This window comes from Eupeodes corollae, chromosome 3 (assembly GCF_945859685.1).
Source record: "Eupeodes corollae chromosome 3, idEupCoro1.1, whole genome shotgun sequence".
Lineage (NCBI taxonomy): Eukaryota > Metazoa > Arthropoda > Insecta > Diptera > Syrphidae > Eupeodes > Eupeodes corollae.
In genome coordinates, this window is record NC_079149.1 from 28,456,148 (window position 1) to 28,478,621 (window position 22,474).

Sequence of the window (22,474 nt, forward strand, 5' to 3'; positions counted from 1 at the left end):
AAAAATGCTGCTAAGTGTTTAGGTTTACTCCGACGATGCAAGAATTGTTTACCCCTTCTGATCTGGCTATAATTTATAAAGCCTATATTAATACAAAACTTGAGTACAATTCCCATATTTGGGCAGGTGCTCCTATAACCCACTTCAGCCTCTTGGACAGAATTCAAAAGAGAGCTCTAAAAATGATAGGTGACCATTGTCTAACTGAAACTTTTGCATCTCTCGAGCACCGCCATAAGGTTTCATGTCTCTCATTATTCTATTGCTACTTCCATAAGCAATGCTCTAATGAAATAGCCAGTTGCATTACTCCCCTCAAATAATTCAACCGCAATACTCGTTCTTTTAGGAATGCCCATCCAGTTTACCCTTGAGCCCAATTTCGGTCGTACTGTAAAGTTCAGAGATTCTTTTTTTAGTCGCACTACACGAATGTGGAATGCTTTAATAGACTCAATATTTCCCACTCATTACAATGTGCAGGCATTCAAAACCAATGTGCATCGGTATCTCCTTTCAAATCCTATCCTCCCTTCCTAAATACTCAAAGTTTCCACATTTCTTGACGTTTCAAGGTCCCTAGAGTCGAAATAAAAGATTTTAAGAAAGATGTTTTTGCGTACGTTTGCACGTTCTCGACGTTTTTTTCGTTGTCCATAGCTCAAGAACCAGAAGAGATATCGATTTCAAATAAATTTTGTTATACAGATAATAAGGCAGAAAGATGCAGAAAGGACTCTCAAGAAAATTGCGTGGGTAGTCTTTTTACCATAGCAGTTTAAAAAAAAGGTGAACATTTTGGTTAACTCTAAATATCTCACTAACCAATGATGCTAGAGACTTGAATTAATTTTATTTTGATATTGTATATTGTAACGTGATATACAAAAAGGGTGACGCTAGTATTGCTTCCAACTATCGTGGGCTCTCCTTTCTGGACACGCTTTATAAAATATTTACAACAATTCTGCTTAGGGGGCTCACTCTCTGGATTGAAGAGAACAACATACTCGACGAATACCAGGCTGCATACAGAAAACAATATACTACAGTTGACCAGGTCTACAACCTCTCTTGTATCGCCAGAAAAAAAAGCTTTACACTTTCTTCGAAGATTTGTCAGCAGCGTTCGACAACATTAACAGAGAAACTTTGTTTTACAAATTATCAAAGACAGGCGTCTCTACAAAACTGGTGTCTATTATACGTTTATTGTATAAAGATACGGCTGCTACAGTCCGGGATGGAACTAGTACGTCTAGCTTCTTCCAGAACTCCAAAAGAGTCAAACAAGGATGCGTACTGAGTGCCCTTCTATTTGTACTATTCTTAAACGACTACGCTTAGAACTTTCAACTGGTCTCACTGTGAATGGTTTGGAAATAAATGTTTTGTTATACGCGGACGACATAGTTCTTCTTTCTGACAGACCTAGTACCCTACAATCGATCGTCGATAGCTTCGGCAGATATTGCAAAATTTGGAACCTTGCTGTCAACTTAGTAAGTCTGAAATAGTAATTTTTAGGAATGGAAGTAGAAGAGCAGCAGCTGAAAAATGGTATTTCAACAATGGTGAGATAAAGATAACTAATCAATATAAATATCTTGGCGTTTACTTCTCTTTCAACATGTCCTGATCATATCACTTTTTTTTTTTTTTTTTATAATAAACACACACTCAAGGGGATATTACTACCCTTATTATGCAGATGCACAGTGTGAGCACTAGGAAGAGGAGAGAGGGTTTAAAAGGAGATGTCGGTGCACATTGGTTTTGAATTCCTGAATATTGCAATGACTAGGAAAGACAGAGTGTGGTAAGGCATTCCACATTCGCGTAGTACGGCTAAAGAACGAATCTCTGTATTTGACAGTACGACCGAAGTTGGGCTCGAGGGTATACTGATGAGCATTCCTAGAAGCGCGAGTATTACGGTTGAACTGTTTAAGGGGAGGAATGCAACTGGCTATTTCACTAGAGCATAAGCCGTTAAAATAACGGTAAAAAAGGGTCAGGCAAGAGACCTTACGACGATGTTCAAGCGAAGTAAATGAACTTATGATGATATTATCACCTATCAATTTAAATGCTCTACGTTCAATACTATCCAAGAGGCTTAAGTAAGTTGCAGGAGCACCAGCCCAGAGATGGGAGTTATACTCAAGCTTTGGACGTATGTAAGTCTTGTAGATAACAGCCAGATCAGAAGGGGTGAAATATTTCTTGCATCGCCTAAGAAAACCCAAACACCTTGCGGCATTTTTGGTGACATCGCGTATGTGATCATTCCACAAGAGGTGGTTGGTAACACACATACCGAGAATATCGAGGTGTTCAGTCTCATTGATGCAAGTGCCATCCATGGATAATGGCAAAGGGGGTGAATCTCGCTTTAACGATATAAGACAGCATTGGGTTTTCGAAGCATTAAATTCCACGCGGTTTTTTAATCCCCATTGAACAATGCTGTTTAGATCGGAATTTAATGAGCTTATCATATTTTGTTGTTGCAGTTCCACATCCGAAGAAGAGGGATGTGAGTCTGAAAACGAATATGAAAAGCTAAGAGTACTATCGTCAGCGAAACAATGTATTGGATTAGATGTTGCAGACAGAAGATCATTAATAAAAATGAGAAAGAGTGTTGGAGATAAAACAGAGCCCTGGTGCACACCAGCATTTATTTTATGGTTTTCAGACTTGAATCCATCCAATACTACTTGTATTGAACGATCCGAAAGGTAATTACTAATCCAATGAAGCAGGGATTCATGAAAACCGAATGCACACATTTTCGATAAGAGAGCCTGATGCCAAACCCTATCAAATGCTTTTGAAATATCAAGTGCAATAATCTTACTTTCTCCAAAGCGATGTAAAGATTTGCTCCACTGTTCGGTGAGATGAACCATGAGATCACCAGTGGACCTATTGCTACGAAAGCCGTATTGCCGGTCGTTAAGAAGCTTTCGATCTTCAAGATATTTCTTGAGCTGATAATTAATCAGCGTTTCCATGACCTTGGAAAGAAGGGACGTTAGTGCAATCGGTCGGTAGTTAGAGGGTGAGGAAGATTCGCCTTTTTTGGGAATAGGCTGGGCAAATGCCGTTTTCCATCCGATCGGAACGAGACCTGAGGAGTAGGACAGATGAAAAAGCTTACGCAGTGGTTTTGCCAGCGTTGAAGAACACCTCTTCAGAACAATAGCGGGGATACCATCCGGACCAGCGGATTTATGTGTGTTTAGATCTCTTAGGACTCTTGCCACAGTACGAGTGCGAAAAAAGATTGGTCCCATAGAATCACTAACTCGCTCAAGTACAGGCGGAGTCATAACACTCACTGGCAGCGTAGAATTGGCGGCGAACTGCCTAGCAAAGAGATTAGCTTTCTCTAAAGAGCTAACAAAAGGAGTGTCATTATCAACGAGCGTAGGAACCGAAGAAGAGGAAGAATTCCTCATGTTTTTTACAAATGACCAAAAATTTTTACTGCCTTTGGGACATTGCAGTATTTTTGGCCGTAAATTTTGGTCATGTAAAAATTTGGTCCGTCGAATATGGGCGTTGCAGGCCTTCCTGGCTTGTTTGAACTTTTTCCGGCTTTCCTCAGTACGGTTGGCTTTATAGCAACGGAAACTAACCTCTTTGGCCCTAATAACCTCTTTACAGCTCGCATCAAACCAAGCGTTTCCCTTGGGTCTGATACTTTTAACCCTGTTTGGTATAAAAGTTCTCATTCCCAGGAGAATTAAACTTGTGATCATATCAGCGCTGGCGTCAACGTCACTATCGAGGAAGCATAGTGACCAGTTAAAGATCCTGAAGTAATTATTGAGGCCGTCCCAGTTGGCTTTCTCGTATTGCCAAACGGTTCTCATAGGAGTTCTTTCTTTAACTGAACAGTTTTGACACGAGAAATTTGCTGATATAACACAATGGTCAGATGTGCCTAGAGGAGATAGAACACTAACAGTGTACTTATCAGGGTCAGAGGTAAGAACCAAGTCAAGAGTGTTTTCTGCTCGACCTTCAACGTCCGATATTCGGGTGGGCTCGTTGACAAGCTGAGTTAGGTGGTTCAACTCAGCGAAGATTTCTGCACACACTCCATCGGGTGTTGTCTGGCCTGAATGTTGAAGCCATGAAGAATTGTGTACATTGAAATCGCCCGTAACAACGATTTCAGTGCGAGGATAGGACGAAACAATTCTTTGGATGGAATCAGACAAAGCATCAAATTCACGAGAAGTTGATACTCTGTCTAAATTTGGGCTTCGATAAAGGAAGCAGTAGTGAATGATTTGCTTATTCACGGAGAATTTAAACCACATATAATTAAAAAAGGAATTGGTGCAAAGACCATATTGTGGTAAGAGCTGATAAGCAACATCATTCCTAATGTATATGGCGAGGCCATGGTGGGAAAAGAATAAAGGCACCAAGCTATACCCATGAATGAAAAATTCAGCAGGATCGGAATCCTCACCTACTTGGGTTTCACTTAGTGCCAAAACAGCTGGCCTGTATGAAACAGTATGGCGGTATGCTAACAAAAAATTTGCCCTTAGCCCACGAATATTACAATAATCTACTCTGAATTGTCCAGTCATTGCAAAATAAAAAAAATGTCTAAAACCAATACACTGCTAGTGTTATGCCTTAGCAGTGACGAGAACCGATCCGACCCTGTGATGCAAAACAGTAAATTCAATTCAAATAATCTGCTGAAACACAGATTAGCAAATGCACCAATTCCAATTGTAATTGATACATAAACTAGGCTGTGCAACTGTGGAAGAAGGGGAAAGTAAGGATGGGATGGTACTCACTGTGAAGTGCTGTGCTGCGTGGCTTATCATTTTTTGTTTTTGGTGTGTTTTTGTTGTTTTTTGAGTGGCGTGATTTCTATGTTATTTTATTATGGGGTTGCACTATTGTTTTTTTTGTTGTTTTTTTTTTGGAACCACTAATATTAATTTATGTTTATTTTTTTGTTATTATTATTATTGTTATTTTTGTTTGTTTATAAAACTGTTTGTGTATATGTTTGATTATTATTAAATTTATTTGATGACAAAAAAAAACCGCTCCACGACACGTTTACGAACAATAAAAATAAAAAAGAACGAGCACAGACAGAACGGAGACGCACAACACAGGGGCAACCTTCCCCAACAAAGGTTCACTTATTAAAAAGACTTACATCATCGAAAAACTCAATCAACTCAACATGGTCGAAATTTGTAAAGAACACGTTTGTTACTCACTCTGCTAAATATAAAAACTATAACTTTGGTCTGCGTGATAATACACCTAACTATGCAATACACATCGAGACTGGTCTTCCAAGGCTTTCCTAAGTACATTAAAGATACATCTGTCATACATACGTAGAGTGATGTTAATGCCACGTAACCGCTTACCGCATATCCTCTCTGAAGCAGGAGAGGGAGATGGAGATTGATTTCAGTCCCGAAACTCTAGTTTCAGAATGGAATCAAATGCACAAATTGCTGCTGACAAAGCTAGTTGAAAAACATTGGGGCGATTTTACCACCAATGCAATCCAGTCATAGTATCACGACGAATATTGCAATCTTTTGTATGCAGAAGACCCGAATTACTTTGAAAATACAAATGTCCGTGACATGATCAGGTAAATCTTCAAGCGTGCGGTCTTTTGAAATTAAATGCTAAAGCTTTTCGTAACGACTCTGTTGGCCTATGCACTCTATGTAATCAGGATGCGACAGAAAATACTTACCACTTCATTGGTGTGTGCCCCATATTTAGAGGATACTAACAAAAATATCTTGGAAATGTAACTTTAGATCGGCCAACATTCCTAAACATTTTAAATGGATCTTGCTACCCAAACTTATCTTATTTCACAGAAAATATTGTTTTCGATATTCAGTAATTTTTTTTAAATATCTCCAACAGCCCGTTTTTTACATAAAAAAATTAAATCTACAAAAAATAGTACGCAAATTTGGTAAAAATTTTGACTTATGAGTTAAGGATATTGCATATAAATCCCAGATTTACTAAAGCTGTTAGAAATAATTATTATCATGTAAAATTTATATTCAAATTTATCACATTCGATGCGGCCTTATTTTTCCATCCCATCCCTAATATTCATTACCCACTGCTTTTTGAAACTTTCCATATCTTATGGTAAATCTTGAGTTTCAAATAAATTTCATATGAGAGATGTCTGCACATACTTATTTTAATATTTCATATCTCTAAGGATTTTCCCCTCCTACAAATGTGGTTAACATATTTCTAACAGAAATCCTGAAAACACTCCTAACCCACAGTATATTTGTTTTCAAAAATAAAATAACACCCAACAAGTAGGCATTTATTAACTTGGAGATATTAAATTTCCCTAAGGTTTTCCTGCAAAAAGAAGTAAGCGTAAATTCAATTTATAAGTTCCTCAAAAAATACAAGTCAAGATAAAAACAACACTCCTTTGAATACACTTTAACTAAATTGCTTTCTAAATTCGGTTTCCTCTTCTTATATTTCAAAGAATAAGAGATGGAGGAAAGTTTGTATTTATTTATCAATATTTAAGTAACTAAGCAATTCAGTTGAGTTAAGAGGAGATAGAGGTTATTCACGTGTTAAGAAGAGCAACATCCTTGCACCTCTATACGGATGGATATAGCGATACAAATCACATAATCCCCAAAGGATTTCAGACATTTCAATTGGTTCTCTTGACTTGAAGCGACATCTTTTGGCCAACAATGATGGCGCACCATCAGCCATCGAATTAGATTAATATGACTCTGAAATTGAGTTTGAGTACAGACCCAGACAGAGAAAGAAAGAACAATCCAATTTACTATGAATCGGAATCGCATCAATTTATCTGTGCAGATACTTAAATTCAGGACATTCATCTCTGTCCTCGACAATGTCGTAGTCGTCGTCGTCGAAGCAATTGTTGTCGTTCTATTGTCCTTGAACACATATCAAACGTACCTTCATAGAGAAATAAAGAGAAAGGACCAAATAACTGTCAATGTTCTATGCTGCGTGAAATTTGCTCCCCAAAGTCAAGATTTCCACTGCCATTAAGGATAGGAAAGTGAAAGTGCGAAATAATAAAAAAAAAAAGGACATTGCTGACAGAAAATGTTGGGGACAGAGATAGGAGAATCAACAGTTTGTGCTTTGTGGAGCCATTTATGCGGGCTCATAACATAACACTTCATCAGCAACACAATCAAAAACCCCCTGTGCAATTGGCACAAATTGGGGTTATAACCATTCCCAATGCCTTGACGTTCGTCGTCGTTGACACTTTTAATGGACATACCATCAGAGCGATAGCTACATAGCGTCAAATGAAAGGACATTATAGACAATCAGTGTGCTGTATGTGTTGGTTTTTTGATTCTAAGGCACCCTCACTCGCAACCTCAACACAATAAGGTGCTGAACTAAAGTTTATCAATTCCCATTAAGTTCGCCTGACGTAGAGTGAGAGAAAGGAGAAAATAAAACATCCTTTCATGCAAAATGGCTCCTTTTATCCTCGTATCTAGCACATATACATATAGATTGTGTATTTGTAGATCAAAACAGCCTGCGGAGGTGATAAACCTCGCTTCGTGCAAATGGCCGCCATCGTCGGTCGCCGGGTAATTATTTCAAATAATTATTTGTTATCATAAATTTCGACAATTGGTTTATTACTTTTTGGTTTGACAACTTTTGGGTGTGACAACTACATAACAACTGATTGTGAGTTGCTGTGTGAGCTTAATGTCCATTCAATTTATTTATTATTTTGTTTATCGTTGGAGTGCAAATGGTTCTCGATACCTAGAAATAAACTTAAAGCACATAAAAACATTTGTTAGTCTATAATTAATATAAGTTCATGTCTCTGACAGTTTGTTTATTTCCAAACAAGACTTAAATTGGTAGCAGATAAAGGTTATTTAGTTATTTTAATGATATCACCGAGAGAATCTGTGTTTCTGAAAGGAAGGCTATTGCAATTATTATTAAAGAAATCTCATTTTTTCAGAGAGGAATCAATTCGGAAATTTCGACTTTAAGTTCTAAATCTTTCATAAAGCAGATAATGGTACGTGTACTAAGTTTGATGGTCTTTTTTAATGGTAAAATGAGACAAGGGCATTTGAGAGTCTATTTTATATTTAAGGGAATGATGCTTAAATTAGAGGACCGATTTTATTAAAATTTAGTGTCATTTGGAATTTCTAACTTTTTCGACTTATCTCAAAAACTACTTTAACGATTTTAATAAAATCCCGACCAAGAGAAATTCCAATTTTTCTATGTTTTACAATTACCTATTAACTTTTTGTCAGAAAATAAAATAATGGCTTAACATTTTAAATGATTTAAAGTTACTAATTTAAAAAAAAGATGTATCCTTATCTTAAGCCTCTCTGTGCACTACGTTGGGTGTGGTATTTGTAGGTGGCAACAAAACGTATTAATTTTCATGAGATCCTACTCGAGAAAGTGCCACATACAACTGCCTGTGGGAAAAGCACTCTTTCCTTAAGTCGATACCAAGTATGGAAAAAGTTTGCCCCTGCGTAGCGGCCTCCAACGGCATGTATTTTAATTTTAATTTCATGATATCCTTTGAATGGAATATCCGATTTCAATAATTCAAAAAGTAATCATAAGAAATTGAGACAGTCTTGAATATTAAATTATTTATTTGGATACAAATTTATAAATGGTATAAATAACACGGTCTAATTTTTATCGGCATTTCTATAAATTTGTTTAATGTAAAAAGTAGTTATAGTGACTTAACTACAATAGTTAGACTTATGGTCTCACAAAGTTTTTTGTAGATATTGATATATTCTATAATATTGTCGAACATTGGTGTGTCCTATTTGTTGATACCTTAATAAGCATTGTGTTTATAGCTTAAGGAAAGTTATCACATCCATATAATTTGTATCGAGTTGTCAACTTCATTAATTGTCTTCTGCACTTTTATTACCTGTTTACGTCTTTCTTTTTGATTTAACACTCTTACAGATAAGGACGTCTTTTAATAAAGTTATCCCATAAAACAAAATAAATCGCTCGTTTCTTTTAACAGGTTATGTGAACAGAATATTTCAAACATCCCATTTAATATCAAGGAGTTGATATTTTTAATTTTTTTAAATCAAGAATATTTTCTTGTTCGTTTTGTTTCATCGAGTCCACAGAACATAACCTCAACGCATATAACTCTTCAATGGAGAAAATTTTGCTTCTTGGAAGCCACAAATGGAACAATTCTTCATAAGGCAAGGCTTACTGAGCAAACAAATTGGGATGACATGATGACAAAGACATGAATGCAAGGGCGGAGTTACTGTTGGCGATGGAGCCAAATATCGTGTCGATAGTAAAAGAGAAACGGCTATCCAAAGAAATTTCTGACTTCCTAGGTGAAACCTACGATCGCAAGGGACCGAGGCAGAAGGCGGAAGAGTTCATTCGTCCCATTAACATGAAGATGGAAGTGAACCAGAGGATGGATGAATATATCCACGAATTCAAAACGACTGTCAGCAAACTGCAGGAAATGGATGGAACTCTCGATAAGGATTTATTGGTAGGTGTTCTTCTGGATGGACTGTCCGAAGATTACCGAGATGTTCAAGCAGAGTTTGACGCCCAAAGCAAGTACCCGGAGGTCGATGTCGTGTGCACGAGACTTTTAGAGGTTAGCGATCGTTAAAAGGATGGAAATGGGCAACATCAGAGCACAGAATTATACCCAAAGGGAAAATACAAACCCAGGAAAACACCAAACAACAACAAAAAAGGTAGTTCCTTTCCATATAATTGCCGCGTGTGTGGCAATAGAAGTCATATGGCTAAGGGGTGCTACCAAAATTAAAAAAAGGGCAAAAACTGTACAGTCCAGCACCACAGAAGGAGCGGAATATGGATTCTTTATAACAGAGGAGTCTGAGTTCAGAGTGTCTACTGACGATATTACATGGTGCCTTGATTCCGGAGCGACCTCGCATATGTGTGCGACAAAATCCTTGTTTGAGAGTTTGTAAATGTGGACAAAAGAAGCCTTTGTGACCTTAGCTAATGGCCAGCGAGTTAAAATTGCTGGAATCGGCACGGAGCGGCGTCACTACCATCGTACCTCAACAATTTTGGAAAAGATATAAAATTGTTTCACACACTTTATATACCGGATTTAAATGAAAGTCTCATCTCGGTAAGCAAAGCGGGAAAAAGCGATGATAAGGTAGTATTCGAAGGGCATAAGGCTAAAATATATAGCAAAACTGGTACACTGTTGGTAACAGCTGATCAAAGTCGTGGTTTATATATAGTGTCAAAAAATGATAGAGTCCTAACTGCACATGAAAACACCAACTCGCTGAACTTGTGGCACCGAAGAATGGGCCACTTAAGCATAACCCCACTAAAACAACTTCAGTCAACTGGAATGGTGACTGGTCTACCAGAGAAGTTCAACATAAGAACGGAAAGAAGACTTGAATTGGTCCACTCCGATGTGTGTGGTCCCATGCGAACTGCATAATAACATTCATCGATGATTATTCCCGAAGAATTTTTGTTTATTTCATGCAAAAGAATAGCGAAGCGTTAGATAAATTTAAAATCTTTAAAGCATACTTGGAAAAGCAAACAGTGGAATCAATTAAATCGATAAGAACAGATAACGGGACAGAATACACACATTCGAAATTTGATGAATTTTTGGAACAAAATAGAATAGACCATGGGTTTTCTGCCCCATATACGCCACAACAAAATGGCATTGCAGAGAGGGCCAACCGGACTCTACTAGAAATGGCGAGGTGCTTAAAACCGGAGGCAAAACTACCTGATATGTTGTAAGCAGAACTAATCTGTACGGCAGCCTTTATTCGCAATAGATGTCCCACGAAAATGAACGGCGAAGTAATATCGGCTATGGAAACCTGGAACCCGTATAGTCATCAGGAGTAGAGATGTACGATTCGTAGAAGAGGAGTCCAAACATACCGACAATGGTGAAGGAGTTCTACCAAACTACTATGTTTTTGATATTAAACAGCCTAAAAGTGATGTTCCAGATATTAAGGACCTAAAACAACAACCAACTGTTAAAGCGAGTCAAGAAGTGCACCTGGAGGAATCACCTATGGCGGAAACTGCAGAACAGGTAACAAGTGATGGAGAGCAAGTCTACAGCGTTGGAGTTGTAAATGTTAAAGAGCTGGAAAGCAATGAACATCAGGAGGAGTGGTACAGTGCCATGAAAGAAGAGTACGAATCGCTAATACGAAATGGAACCTGGGTGTTGGTTTACAGGCCAAATAACCGGCAGGTAATTAAGTCTAAAGTTTTTAAAACCAAATGTATTGCAGACGGTACAGTAGAGCGAAGAAAAGCCAGGCTGGTAGCCAAAGGATTCGACCAGATTCATGGGGTCGACTATACGGTCACGTATTCCCCGGTAGCCAACATCCACTCCATTCGGCTTACACTAGCAATTGCAGCAGAACACAATCTGAAGTTATACCACCTTGACGTTTCTGCAGCATATTTGAATGGCGATCTAGATACCGTCATTTTCATGGAGCAGCCGTAAGTTTTCAACAACGATGCTGCAAACAAGGTGCGCATGTTGAAAAATGCGATATATGGTCTTAAACAGTCCGGTCGCCAATTTAACTTTAAGTTGGATAAGACTTTGAAAAATCTCGCATTTAACCAGTCGTCGTATGATAAATGTATACATATCATAAAATGTTTAAGAAAACGATCACGATTATCACCGTATATGTTGATGATCTTCTTTTTGCAACAAACAACACCGAATAATATGTTGCACTATCAAAGGAATTTCATATCCGTGATTTGGGCGAACCAAAATTATGCGTGGGCCTTGAAAGCACGAGAAACAAGGGAGAAATCAACATAAGGCAAATGGGATACATCAACAGTTTAATACGGTCATATAATTTAAGTGAAACAAAACCATCCCGCTTACCATCACAAGTCAAACTCATCATTCAAAAGGAACTGACCATTAAAGGTAAAAGTGAGAAAGTGGATATAACAGCATATCAACTAGCATAGCAACTATTGAGACGATTGCTTTACCTATCGAATTTCAGCAGACCAGACATCTCGTCGTTGTGAATATTCTTTCTCAACGCGTTTAGGACCCTAGGCGTCAACACTGGAACGCAGCAGTTAATGTCATAAGATACTTAATCGGTACCAAGACTGCAACAATAGTATACAGAAACAGAAATCAACAAATCCAAGCGTATTCAGATTCTAATTGGGCTGCAGATACAAACGATAGAAAATCTCAATCTGGCTTCGTGTTTCTTTGTGCTGGTGGAGCGGTCCACTATATATCACACTGTCATCGGTCGCAAAAGATGTGGCATATTTTCGTAACATCTTACTCGAGCTTCAACTACACCATTACATTCGATATGCAGTAGCAGAAAAAACCATCAAAATCAATTACCTGAAGTCTAAACATGTGAAAGCTGATGCGTTTATGAAGCAGTTACCATTGATACCACATTTTAAGGAGATGGGTATGGTTTTCGAACAGTACAGTAGCTTTTTAATTGCATATATTTTATTTTATAAAATAAATTAAAATATTATTACTTTGAAGCTTAAACGTAAATTTAATTACGAGTAATATGTAAAATTTTGAATTTGAATCATGAGATGTAAATTTCTTTCGACAATTATGAATTTTAGTAGGGGTGTTGATACCTTTTTTTTAAGGCTTTAAAGCTTAAGGAAAGTTATCACATTCATATAATTTGTATCGAGTTGTCAACTTCATTAATTGCCTTCTTCACTTTTACTTCCTGTTTTCGTCTTTCTCTTTGATTAAACACTTTAACAGATAAGAACGTCTTTTAATAAAGTTATCCTATAAAACAAAATAAATCGCTCGTTTCTTTTAACACAATCAATGACACTCTTCGCAGCGTATGCGATGAAAGACATTGTATGGCTAATTTTTTAACACCTTCTGTTGGTTTTAATGGGTATTTCTAAAGATTTCTATAGTAATCTAGTACTAAATAAAGCCTGATAATGTAGCTTTTTAATGAAAAAATAATTATTAAAATCGGTCTAGGACTTTTTGAGTTTATTCGTTACATACAAAAATACAAATCCTTCCTCTTTATAATATTATAGTGTAGATGTAGATGAATTTATATAAAACAAACTCTTGATTAAATTTATTAAGATAAATATCAAATCTGCATAACTTTTTATATGTAGAATGAACTTAAAAACTTATTAGTCAATAGAAAAATCTATTCGTTAGATGTTTAATACCAATTGGAATAATCCATCTTTTTAAAAATGTTGTTTTTGAAATTTTACTGTTTGCTCTAAAAGTCAACAAACTTAGTCCTTCTTATCTCAAGGCTTACATAAAAACAGCGAGAATCAATTTCCAACATATTTAATAACTGTTATTTATTTGTTCTTCTTAAAGACTACACGCTAAAAATAATTAGTGGAAATCTTTTACCAATTGAACAAAAATGTTGATGGAAAATCGATATATCTTTTCCTTTTTACTGTAAAACAAAACTTATTTTATCTTCTTGTCTTATCTTTATCAAGATATTATAGGTCCTTTCTAACAAAAGAAAAACAAAAGAACATCATTCCACCATTATCATTAGATACAATCTTTAAGATAAAAGATTGATTATTTTTGATCATCAATTTCTTTTGACATTTTCAAAATGTCTGCCTATATTTGATTGATAGCTATCTTACCCATATTATCATATGACTTCATTAACATAAAGACTCTAGCCAACATCGACGCCGCCGGTCGTCCTTTATTAAATCTACATGTTCAATTAATTTCTTCGCTATGATATAAAAATTCAAAAGGATATCCTTGGAAAATTAATCAAATCATCCTTCATTTACAATTTGTCTTAATTTTGGTAAGAAATGTTTATAGGGATGGTTTTAGGATGACATAGGTGTTATATTTAGACTTTCTTCCCAATTCACTTTCAAAAGATATAATTTAATTCCTAAAAAACCATTAAAAGTATCCTACACAACATGATCCTGTTCCTGATTCTAATTCCCCTTCCACAAAAGTCCATTGAACTGTGTCGGATGAAAAAATAAAAAATAAAACTTTTCATGACAATTTGTGGGTTTTAAAAAATAAAAAATAAGAAAAAGTTCACAAACAGGTCTATTCTCCTTAAGGAAGTCAGCTTAGTACACCTGCCTCCAAGCACCTATGAGCCTACTTCCTTTGAAGTTTTTGTTTCTTAGCGCTGGCAGTCCTGGCTTCATTGTTAGTTGCTGCTGATGTAAGTGGCGTGTGGTGGAGAGAAAAAATAAGTTCTTCGAAAAACTTGCACAAGGAGCACCACTTTATGCTTTTTACGGATAAAGTTCTACTTTTTTCCTTAACGAAAAGCAGAAAAAACAAAGGAACACAACGCAACAAGGATAATACTTTTCCTTGTATCATGTGCAACCAAACTACAACGCAATATGAACAAACACAAACATCAGGACTAAAGACTGTGAGAGGTTTTGTTTTCTTATATACAGGAGTACCTATTATACTTGTGCGCACTTAATTTAAATGTTACAATTAAGTGTCCTTTATTTTAATTCAATTTTCCAATTCTTATGTTTTCTTGTTTTGTGTGTTTACTCTTTATTTACAGCTTAATGTCGCAGGATTATCTAAAGCCCTGGTTATCTATAAAGTTTATCAAACAATGTTTCGTGTAGTAAAAGAATCAGAAACCGTGGATAGTCGTCAGCATTGTTTCCTGCTCCAAAGTTCAGGACACGAGCCAAGATATTTGAGTGTGGAAACGCGACAAGAATTGTTAAGAATTGAGAACAGTTGGAATGCGGCAATTGTAACGAGTGTCATAAAACTTGGGGTAAGTTAAGTTATATAAAGTTGTGCAAATATACGGTTTAAATTATGTTTGTTCATCGCATTTCTATAAAGTATACATTTTTTGTTTATAACTTTTATGCGGTTGAAAATAACCTCTTTATATGAATTTTGAATGATATCGCTATATCCAGCTGGCATCCAAGGTGAAATATTTAAACAGTGTGTCTGAGTTTGTTTAAAACATTCATAAAGGGTATTTTTTGAATTGACTACTTTAAGGGTTTCGAGTTTTTAGGTCACGTGGCAGAATAGTAAATTGAAAGCCCATAAATAAAGAAATCAAAATACATAAGTAATGCAAAAAATAGGTTACTCAAAAACTGTATGTTCTCTTGTGAAGGAAAGTCGGAGGGGATGAGTAGTCTCGTTGTTTTTGAAAAGCTAGGTCATAGCTTAAGTTTAAAAAATAATTTTGTTTTTGTTAGGAAACTGGATCCATATTTTCAATTGAAGCAGATAAAAAGGTAATTTGGTCAAGTGAGTTTATTTATTGTTTAACCGAGGTTAAAAAGTGTGGTTATTGAAGTGTTTTTGTTTGAAGTCGCTAGTCAGGTTGATCTTTTTTCATCAAAATAAGGACTACTCCAACCTGTGAAGTAAGAAATAAAATGTTTTGCACCCGCTATCTTACTTACTTACTTTCTTTAGACATTCGTTTGAGTCTTCATCAAAATTTTTTAGTTAAAAAAAAAAAAACTCACAAACATTTGGAAAATAAATTAAGAACTAGGTTTTCAATTGCAAATTTTAAATCGCTTCAAAATTCTGAAAAAGTTTTAAGACATTACATTTACATAAAATAATTTATGTACTTAGAAAAACGACAGTAAATTCAAGTTTCTGTATTTTGTATTTTATTGAAACTTAAACGTTTGTTGAAAATTGTGTTAAAAGTTATTAGTAATAGAGTGTTTTTTATAGTTTAAGATTTGTTTTAAAACTAAACACCTCCAACACATCCAACAATACTTACTTTCTTAAAAAGAACAAATCAGTTTGTCCTTAAAAAGGACAAATCCTCCTTCTCCTTTTACTATCGTACAAAGCAATCCACGTCCCTTCTTTTCAAGGTCAAGGGAACGCTGATTGATTATTAGCTTAAGAAATATCTCCAATAATGAAGCTTCTTAATGAAGTATGCGTTTTGTAGTTACGATTCACTGGTGATTTGTGGTTATTCTAAAGAACGGTGGAACAAATCTTTACATCGTTTCGGAGAAAGTAAGATTATTACACTTGATATTTCAAAATCATTTGATAGAATTTGGCACCAAGCTCTCTAGATTAAAAACTAACTTTCTAATCGTTCAATACAACATGTATTGTTTGGAAGGTTTCAAATATGAAATACATAAAATAAATGCTGTTGTTCCCCAGGGCTTCGTTTTGTCTCTGATTTCCTTTCTTACATTCATACACGATCTTTTGTCTCGTCTCTGTTTCACTGACGACATTACACTCAGCTTTATATATTCATTCTAGATTCGCTATTTTTGTCCTTCGGATGTGGATATTCAACGGCAGATCTTGACATCATTGTCCAATAGCGAATCAAGAACCGTGTAGAATTTAATGCTTCAAAAACTAAATGAAGCCGCATGTCCTTGAGTGGCACTTGCATCCAAAAAAACTAATCAACTTTCAGAACTCGGTATTTGTATCACATATCACCTCTTATGGATTGATTTCATATTCGACATTGCCAAAAATATTACTAGGAGCTATGGATTCTTCCGGTGGTGCTAGAAATTTGTCAACCGTTCTGACCTCATTCCTTCAAAGCTGCTTGAATATAAACCGCATATCTGATATATCTAGTCCTCCAAAAATAAGTTTAAATCTTTTGGATAGAACCCAATAAAGGCTTTTGAAAATGATCAAATCAAATCAAATGGGGTGGTGCAACAGTCCGTTGCGAACCAGGGCCTAGTGACTTACAACTCTCAACCATTCCTTCGAGTTCTGTTGTCAGGAATGGAAGGGACCTACAATTTTAGGCCGAATCTTTTTCATGACAAGAATTACTCTTGAAGGATTTGTCAATTCCTCGCAAGAGGCAGTACCCGCGAAAATTATTTTTTTTAGATTAAGGTGGCACAGGCAGGGATTGAACCCAAGACCCCTTGCATGACAGTCCAACGCACTAACCATCATGCCACGGTACTACTTTTTGAAAATGATAGGCAGTAGAAATAAAACAGAGAAATTTACATCGTTAGAACACCGATGCCGTTGTTATCTTACAAATATGGTTCTGTCGAACTAGCTAGTTGCGTTCTACCCTTAAAGCCATTCAGCCGCAATACTCCCATTTTCAGGAATGCTTATCAATCGGACTTACTGTCAAGTTTAGAAAATATTTTTTACAAAACATCAAGAATGTGGAAAGCTGTTGAACAATTTTGTTTTTCCTCCCTATTTTGATAATCAAAACTTTAAGAACAATATGCGCCAATGTCTCCTCTTAAATACCTTACATTTTTCCTATCGCTCGCACTGTGTTTAAATATGTGCCTATAAATTATTTAAAAAAAATGTGTTTCTAAATATTCATGCGATATGTGGAATACCTCAGTAAAGCCATCAGGGACCTCTCTTCTTTAATTTATCCATGGCCGGATTTAGATGTACAGAGGCCTCAGGTCAATAAAGAAGCGGGGGCCTCCTCGTCCCAAATTATTTTCAAAATAGAGTAAATCATTTTTTGCACTCGAGTTTTTCAATAAATAATTTCTTGTGAAACAAAGTAGATTCCTTTAGTATTGAACATACACATATAAATATAAACGGAAAAAAGAACTATCTAAAACTAAACTGTTAACAAACGGAACAGCTTTTTTCGCCGAAAAATCGTTGATGATTTCGTTGAAATTCATTTCTCGTAGTAAATCGCTTTCAATGCTCAGGAGAGAGAGCTTCGATTGACGGTTTGTCCCATCGTGCCTACTTTTTATAATTTTCATTTTTTAAAAATGAGCACACTTCAGTGCGATGTGTTACCATCAAAATCAAATACATTCTCAATGCAATTTCGAAGTTTGGTAATGTAGCTCTGAAATTTTGATTTTAGAGAATTTAGTAGCAAAATAGTTCCGGCTAATAATCTGTTCCATAGTCCTTTTCCTGTTTGTATGAGTCAATCATATTGAATAAACTTATACCAAGACCAGGCTTTTAATCATCCTCATTACCAAGACTATGCTCTAAATCATCCGGATACACTTTCACCAATGCTTCTGCTGCAGCGTGCAAATTTTCAGCAACCATCTTCTCGATGTGATTTAAAAATCCAAATCTCTAACGTACAGCTTCATAGACATGCAATTTTTCAGTAAGAGAAATGGATAGCTGGTCAATCACTAGAATTAAGGCGGATACTTTGTATTTTTCCTTGGGTGACAGATTTGCGTCTTGTGCTTTCCCGTAATCGAGCGGATTCAACCTCACATTTCTCGTTCTGATGCGGGTGGATGATTGTACATATTCGTCAGTATGGGATATTTTTTTGGCTGCTTATTCGTATTTATCAAAATCATTTCGTTTGGATTCCACGAATGATTCTAATCAGCGCATAGCCGAATCATTTTCAGGACTTGCAACATCTTGTTTGTAGCGTTGAATCGCTCCTAGATATCGTTCCAAAATATTGTAAACAAAGCGGTAACGAGACCACTCATGTTGTGTAGAAGGTGCGTTGCTTTATTCCTCACGATGTCTTTTTATTCTTTATTGAAAGATATGCTGGTTAGAGCTTTACTGATGTTCGAATAGAAGTTGACTAAGGCTTTCGTAGCTTCAGCTTAACAAGACCAACGAGTGTCGCTGAGCCTCTTCAAGACTAAAAACTGGCCGCTTTTCTTCTCCGATAATTCTCAATCCGAATTCGGTGCCGCTCTGTACTGGCTGTAAAAAACGTCTACGAATTCTGCACGAAATAATTGACAAACCAATGGACAAGAGTTAGCAGCTGCCTTTCCTACTAAATTTAGAGAATGACCACAACAAGGTGTGAACACCAACAAATGATTTTTACTCATATTTGCAGCATTATCGTATGATTTTGATATTTCACTGATTGCCTGATTGGAGTGAACAAATAAAGATCAATGATTTCTATTATTTAAGATTTATAAAGGCTGTAGGTAAAGATAAAAGACCAAAAATAAATACATACATTACTAGATAGAGTTTGAAACAAAACTTTTCCGAAATCTCTATTGTGGGGGCCCCCGTTTGTGGTTTCAGATTACTGAAAAATTATTATGTTACCATATTCTGAAAAAAAAACACTTCATTTTAAAAATTCCATGTTTCAAAATGCTGGTAATAGTCTGGAAAAGGAAAACAATTAATCCTTTTAACTATTTACAACATGGTGGAATACAGAATTCTGACCAACCAGAATTTTCAATTACATAATTTTGACCAACAAAATTTTGACCATACGCACTTTTGACATAACTACATTATTCTAAATATTGTTTTCAACATTCGGTAAAGTTTTGAAAAAAATCGAATTTTTTCTTACAAAAAATAAAAACCTGAAAAAAAAATAATAAAAGTTGTTAAAAACAGATTTTCGGCTCAAATGTCTTTTCACAGCTTTTATCTTTTAAAAAAAAATGTTGTCAACAATTATTTAAGTTTTGAAAAAAATCTAATCGACAATTTTTTTTACAAAAAATAAAAACCTAAACAAAAAACAATACTAAAACTTGGTAAAAATTTACATTCGGCTCAAATAGCTTTCAAAAATTAAAAATATTGGCTTCAAACTTATTTTATTTCAGAGAAAATATTGTTTTCGATATTTAGCGGTTTTATACAAATTTAAATCCAATTCGTTTTTTCATAAGAAAATAGAATCTACAAAAAAAAGTACGCGAATTTGGTAAAAATTGATGATCGGTTCTTGATATCTCTCAAATTAATTTCATTCATCCAATTTGTAAAAATTTTAAAAAAATGCTACTAAAATTTGTAGAAATTTGTTTTCGACTAAAAATCTATTTAACAAAACTAGATTTTCAAACTAAACTATTTCTTGATATGACAAATATTGTTGGTAGTTTTAAAATTTTGAAGAATAATTCAACTGACAACTTTTTTAACCCAGCACGAAAACCTACAAACTTTAAAGCAAGACAAATCGACAGACGGGATGGGAAGTTATCAGTGTGGGTCGCATCCCAGCCTCTTTTTTCATATTCAAACCAGACAAATATTTTGGGCATTTTTTACAAAAAAGATGATCACACGTAATTTTGTGTATCTTAATTTCCGTGACTACCTGTGATGTTATGGTAAGTTGGTAAGACTGTCATGCTAGAGGTCTTGTAGTCAATCCCTGTATCTGCCACCTAAAGTTTTTACACGAGTACTGCCTATGACAAGAAATAGTAAATAAAGTAAAAAAGGCTACTGAAGCGCTTCTTACTTGTAAAAAGGCTATAGGTTCAAAATGGGACTTCTCCCCAAAAATAACCCACTGACTATACACTTCGGTAATCAGACCGATACTCATTAATGGAGCCGTCGTATGGTGGACCGCACTGGACAAGATGGTAAATCTAAATAAGCTCATCAACACCTCTTGACTTCTTCTACAAAATGGTGGCAGCCAACTCATGTGTGAGGCATAGAGACACCTCTCAATGGACCAGTAACAATACAATACATACTACTATTCTAGATAATTTCAGATCCATCCCAGATCGCTTAGACTATACCACTCCAAAAATGGTATTCGGCCAAAGCTTCCATGTATCCATCCCTTCAAGATCCTCTTGGGAAGAAGAGAGACCCCTGGAAGACGATGCGGTACACTTCTATACAGACAGTTCAAAGACCGATCACGGAGTTGGAAGTGGTATCTATTCGGAACAACTGAATCTTAGTCTATCCCAATCAATATAGTGTATTCCAGGCAGAAGTAATGGCGATTAAAGAAGCACTATCCTGGCTCAAAGAAAACGTTATATCTTGTAAGGATATACGAATCTTCTCGGACAGCCAAGCCGCTCTTAAATCTCTCACGTCTGTCTCCACAAACTCTCAAATAGTCCACGATTGTCGATCATCTCTGAATGAGATGACGGAACAGTTTAATATTCACCTCATTTGGGTGCCGGGCTACAGAGACATTCCGAGAAATTGCAAAGCCGAAGAGCTCGCCAAAAACGGAACACTTCTGCCTAGTATTGGACAAAAACATAGCAATATGCTCTAGAAACAACAAATACTAGATGGTCACAGAGTACCACCTGCCTAACAACCAAGCAAATATTGCCAAGCATAGACTTAAAACGGTCAAAAGGCTTGATATACCTGAGCAGACAAAATATAAGCTCTACAATTGGAGTAATGACAGGACACTGCCTAATAGGAAAACATGCTCTGAGGCTAGGGGTCTACACAAATGACTTTTGACGAGGAGGAAGAGGAAACAATCCAACAGCACTCTCCATTAGAAGGAATAACTTTCTCGGTAATCCCTTCCTCGATAATACCAGTAAACATGCAACGATTGACACAAAATGTCTCTAACTTTATTAAAAGTACTCCCATGAGTCTCCCATGAGTAATCTCATTAGTGGTATCACAATGGACCCTTGAGGTCTAGGTGCGTCAATGACATCTGGACAGCCACTCCAACCTAATCTAATTCAAATAAACAGTAAGGAGTAAAAAACCGTAGGTCCTCTCAATCCCTGACATTAATCGCAAACAGGAATGGTTAAGAGTTAAAAGTCACTAGGCTCTGGTTTTCCATGAGCTGTTGTACCAACTAACTTATTTCTTAAATTTTTAGAAAATATGGTCAAAAGCAAATAAATCTTAATTCAACAAAGACTTTTAAGCTTCGTTTAGGCAGCAAATTTCTGCTTGTATGTAAATTGAAATCGCCGTAATTAAAAAAACGCAACCATTTTTCAAAGGTAGAGGGAGTTTGTGTATCGTTGTTGAAAACAAAAAGAAAATTTGAAATGGCCTGCACTTTATTTCAATTTGGGTGAAGCATAACAAAATTATAAAGTAGGTATACTTGACGTGATGCTCGTGACTTATAAGTGTTGTTATGCTTATTTTATATTTATCATAATAAAGTGCCACACAAAAAAAAACACCCATTTCTTCTTTTTTCTCTATAAAGAGCATGGTTTCTTCTATGTCGATGAGTTTATGATTTTTTGTTTATAAAAGGTACATAAATATAAAAAAAAAAAAAAAAAACATTTTAATCATGACGAATGTACTTAATTTAAATAATCAAAACAATGTTAAAGCAACAATGAAATCCTCTTTTGGTTTGCTTTAACTTTGTTCCTTATTCCTGTACCTCCTGTATATACCACTCAAAAAATCATACATACATATAAAATAATACCTATACATATTTCATTCTTGAAATTTTTGTTAACATGTAAATTTATTCATGTTTTCACTTTGTTTTGTTTGTATTATGCGTTTGTATTT

At 35.7% G+C, this 22,474-nt stretch overlaps 1 protein-coding gene across 2 annotated transcripts in view; it reads left to right on the top strand.

Moving 5' to 3' along the window:
• LOC129951214 (gamma-1-syntrophin) overlaps nt 1-22,474 on the top strand; it is a 290,397-nt gene that overhangs the window by 254,001 nt on the left and 13,922 nt on the right. For both annotated transcript variants that reach the window (XM_056063254.1, XM_056063253.1), the window contains one exon: nt 14,754-14,978. In XM_056063254.1, the coding sequence (XP_055919229.1) occupies nt 14,754-14,978 (225 nt within the window). The remainder of the gene's footprint in view (nt 1-14,753; nt 14,979-22,474) is intronic.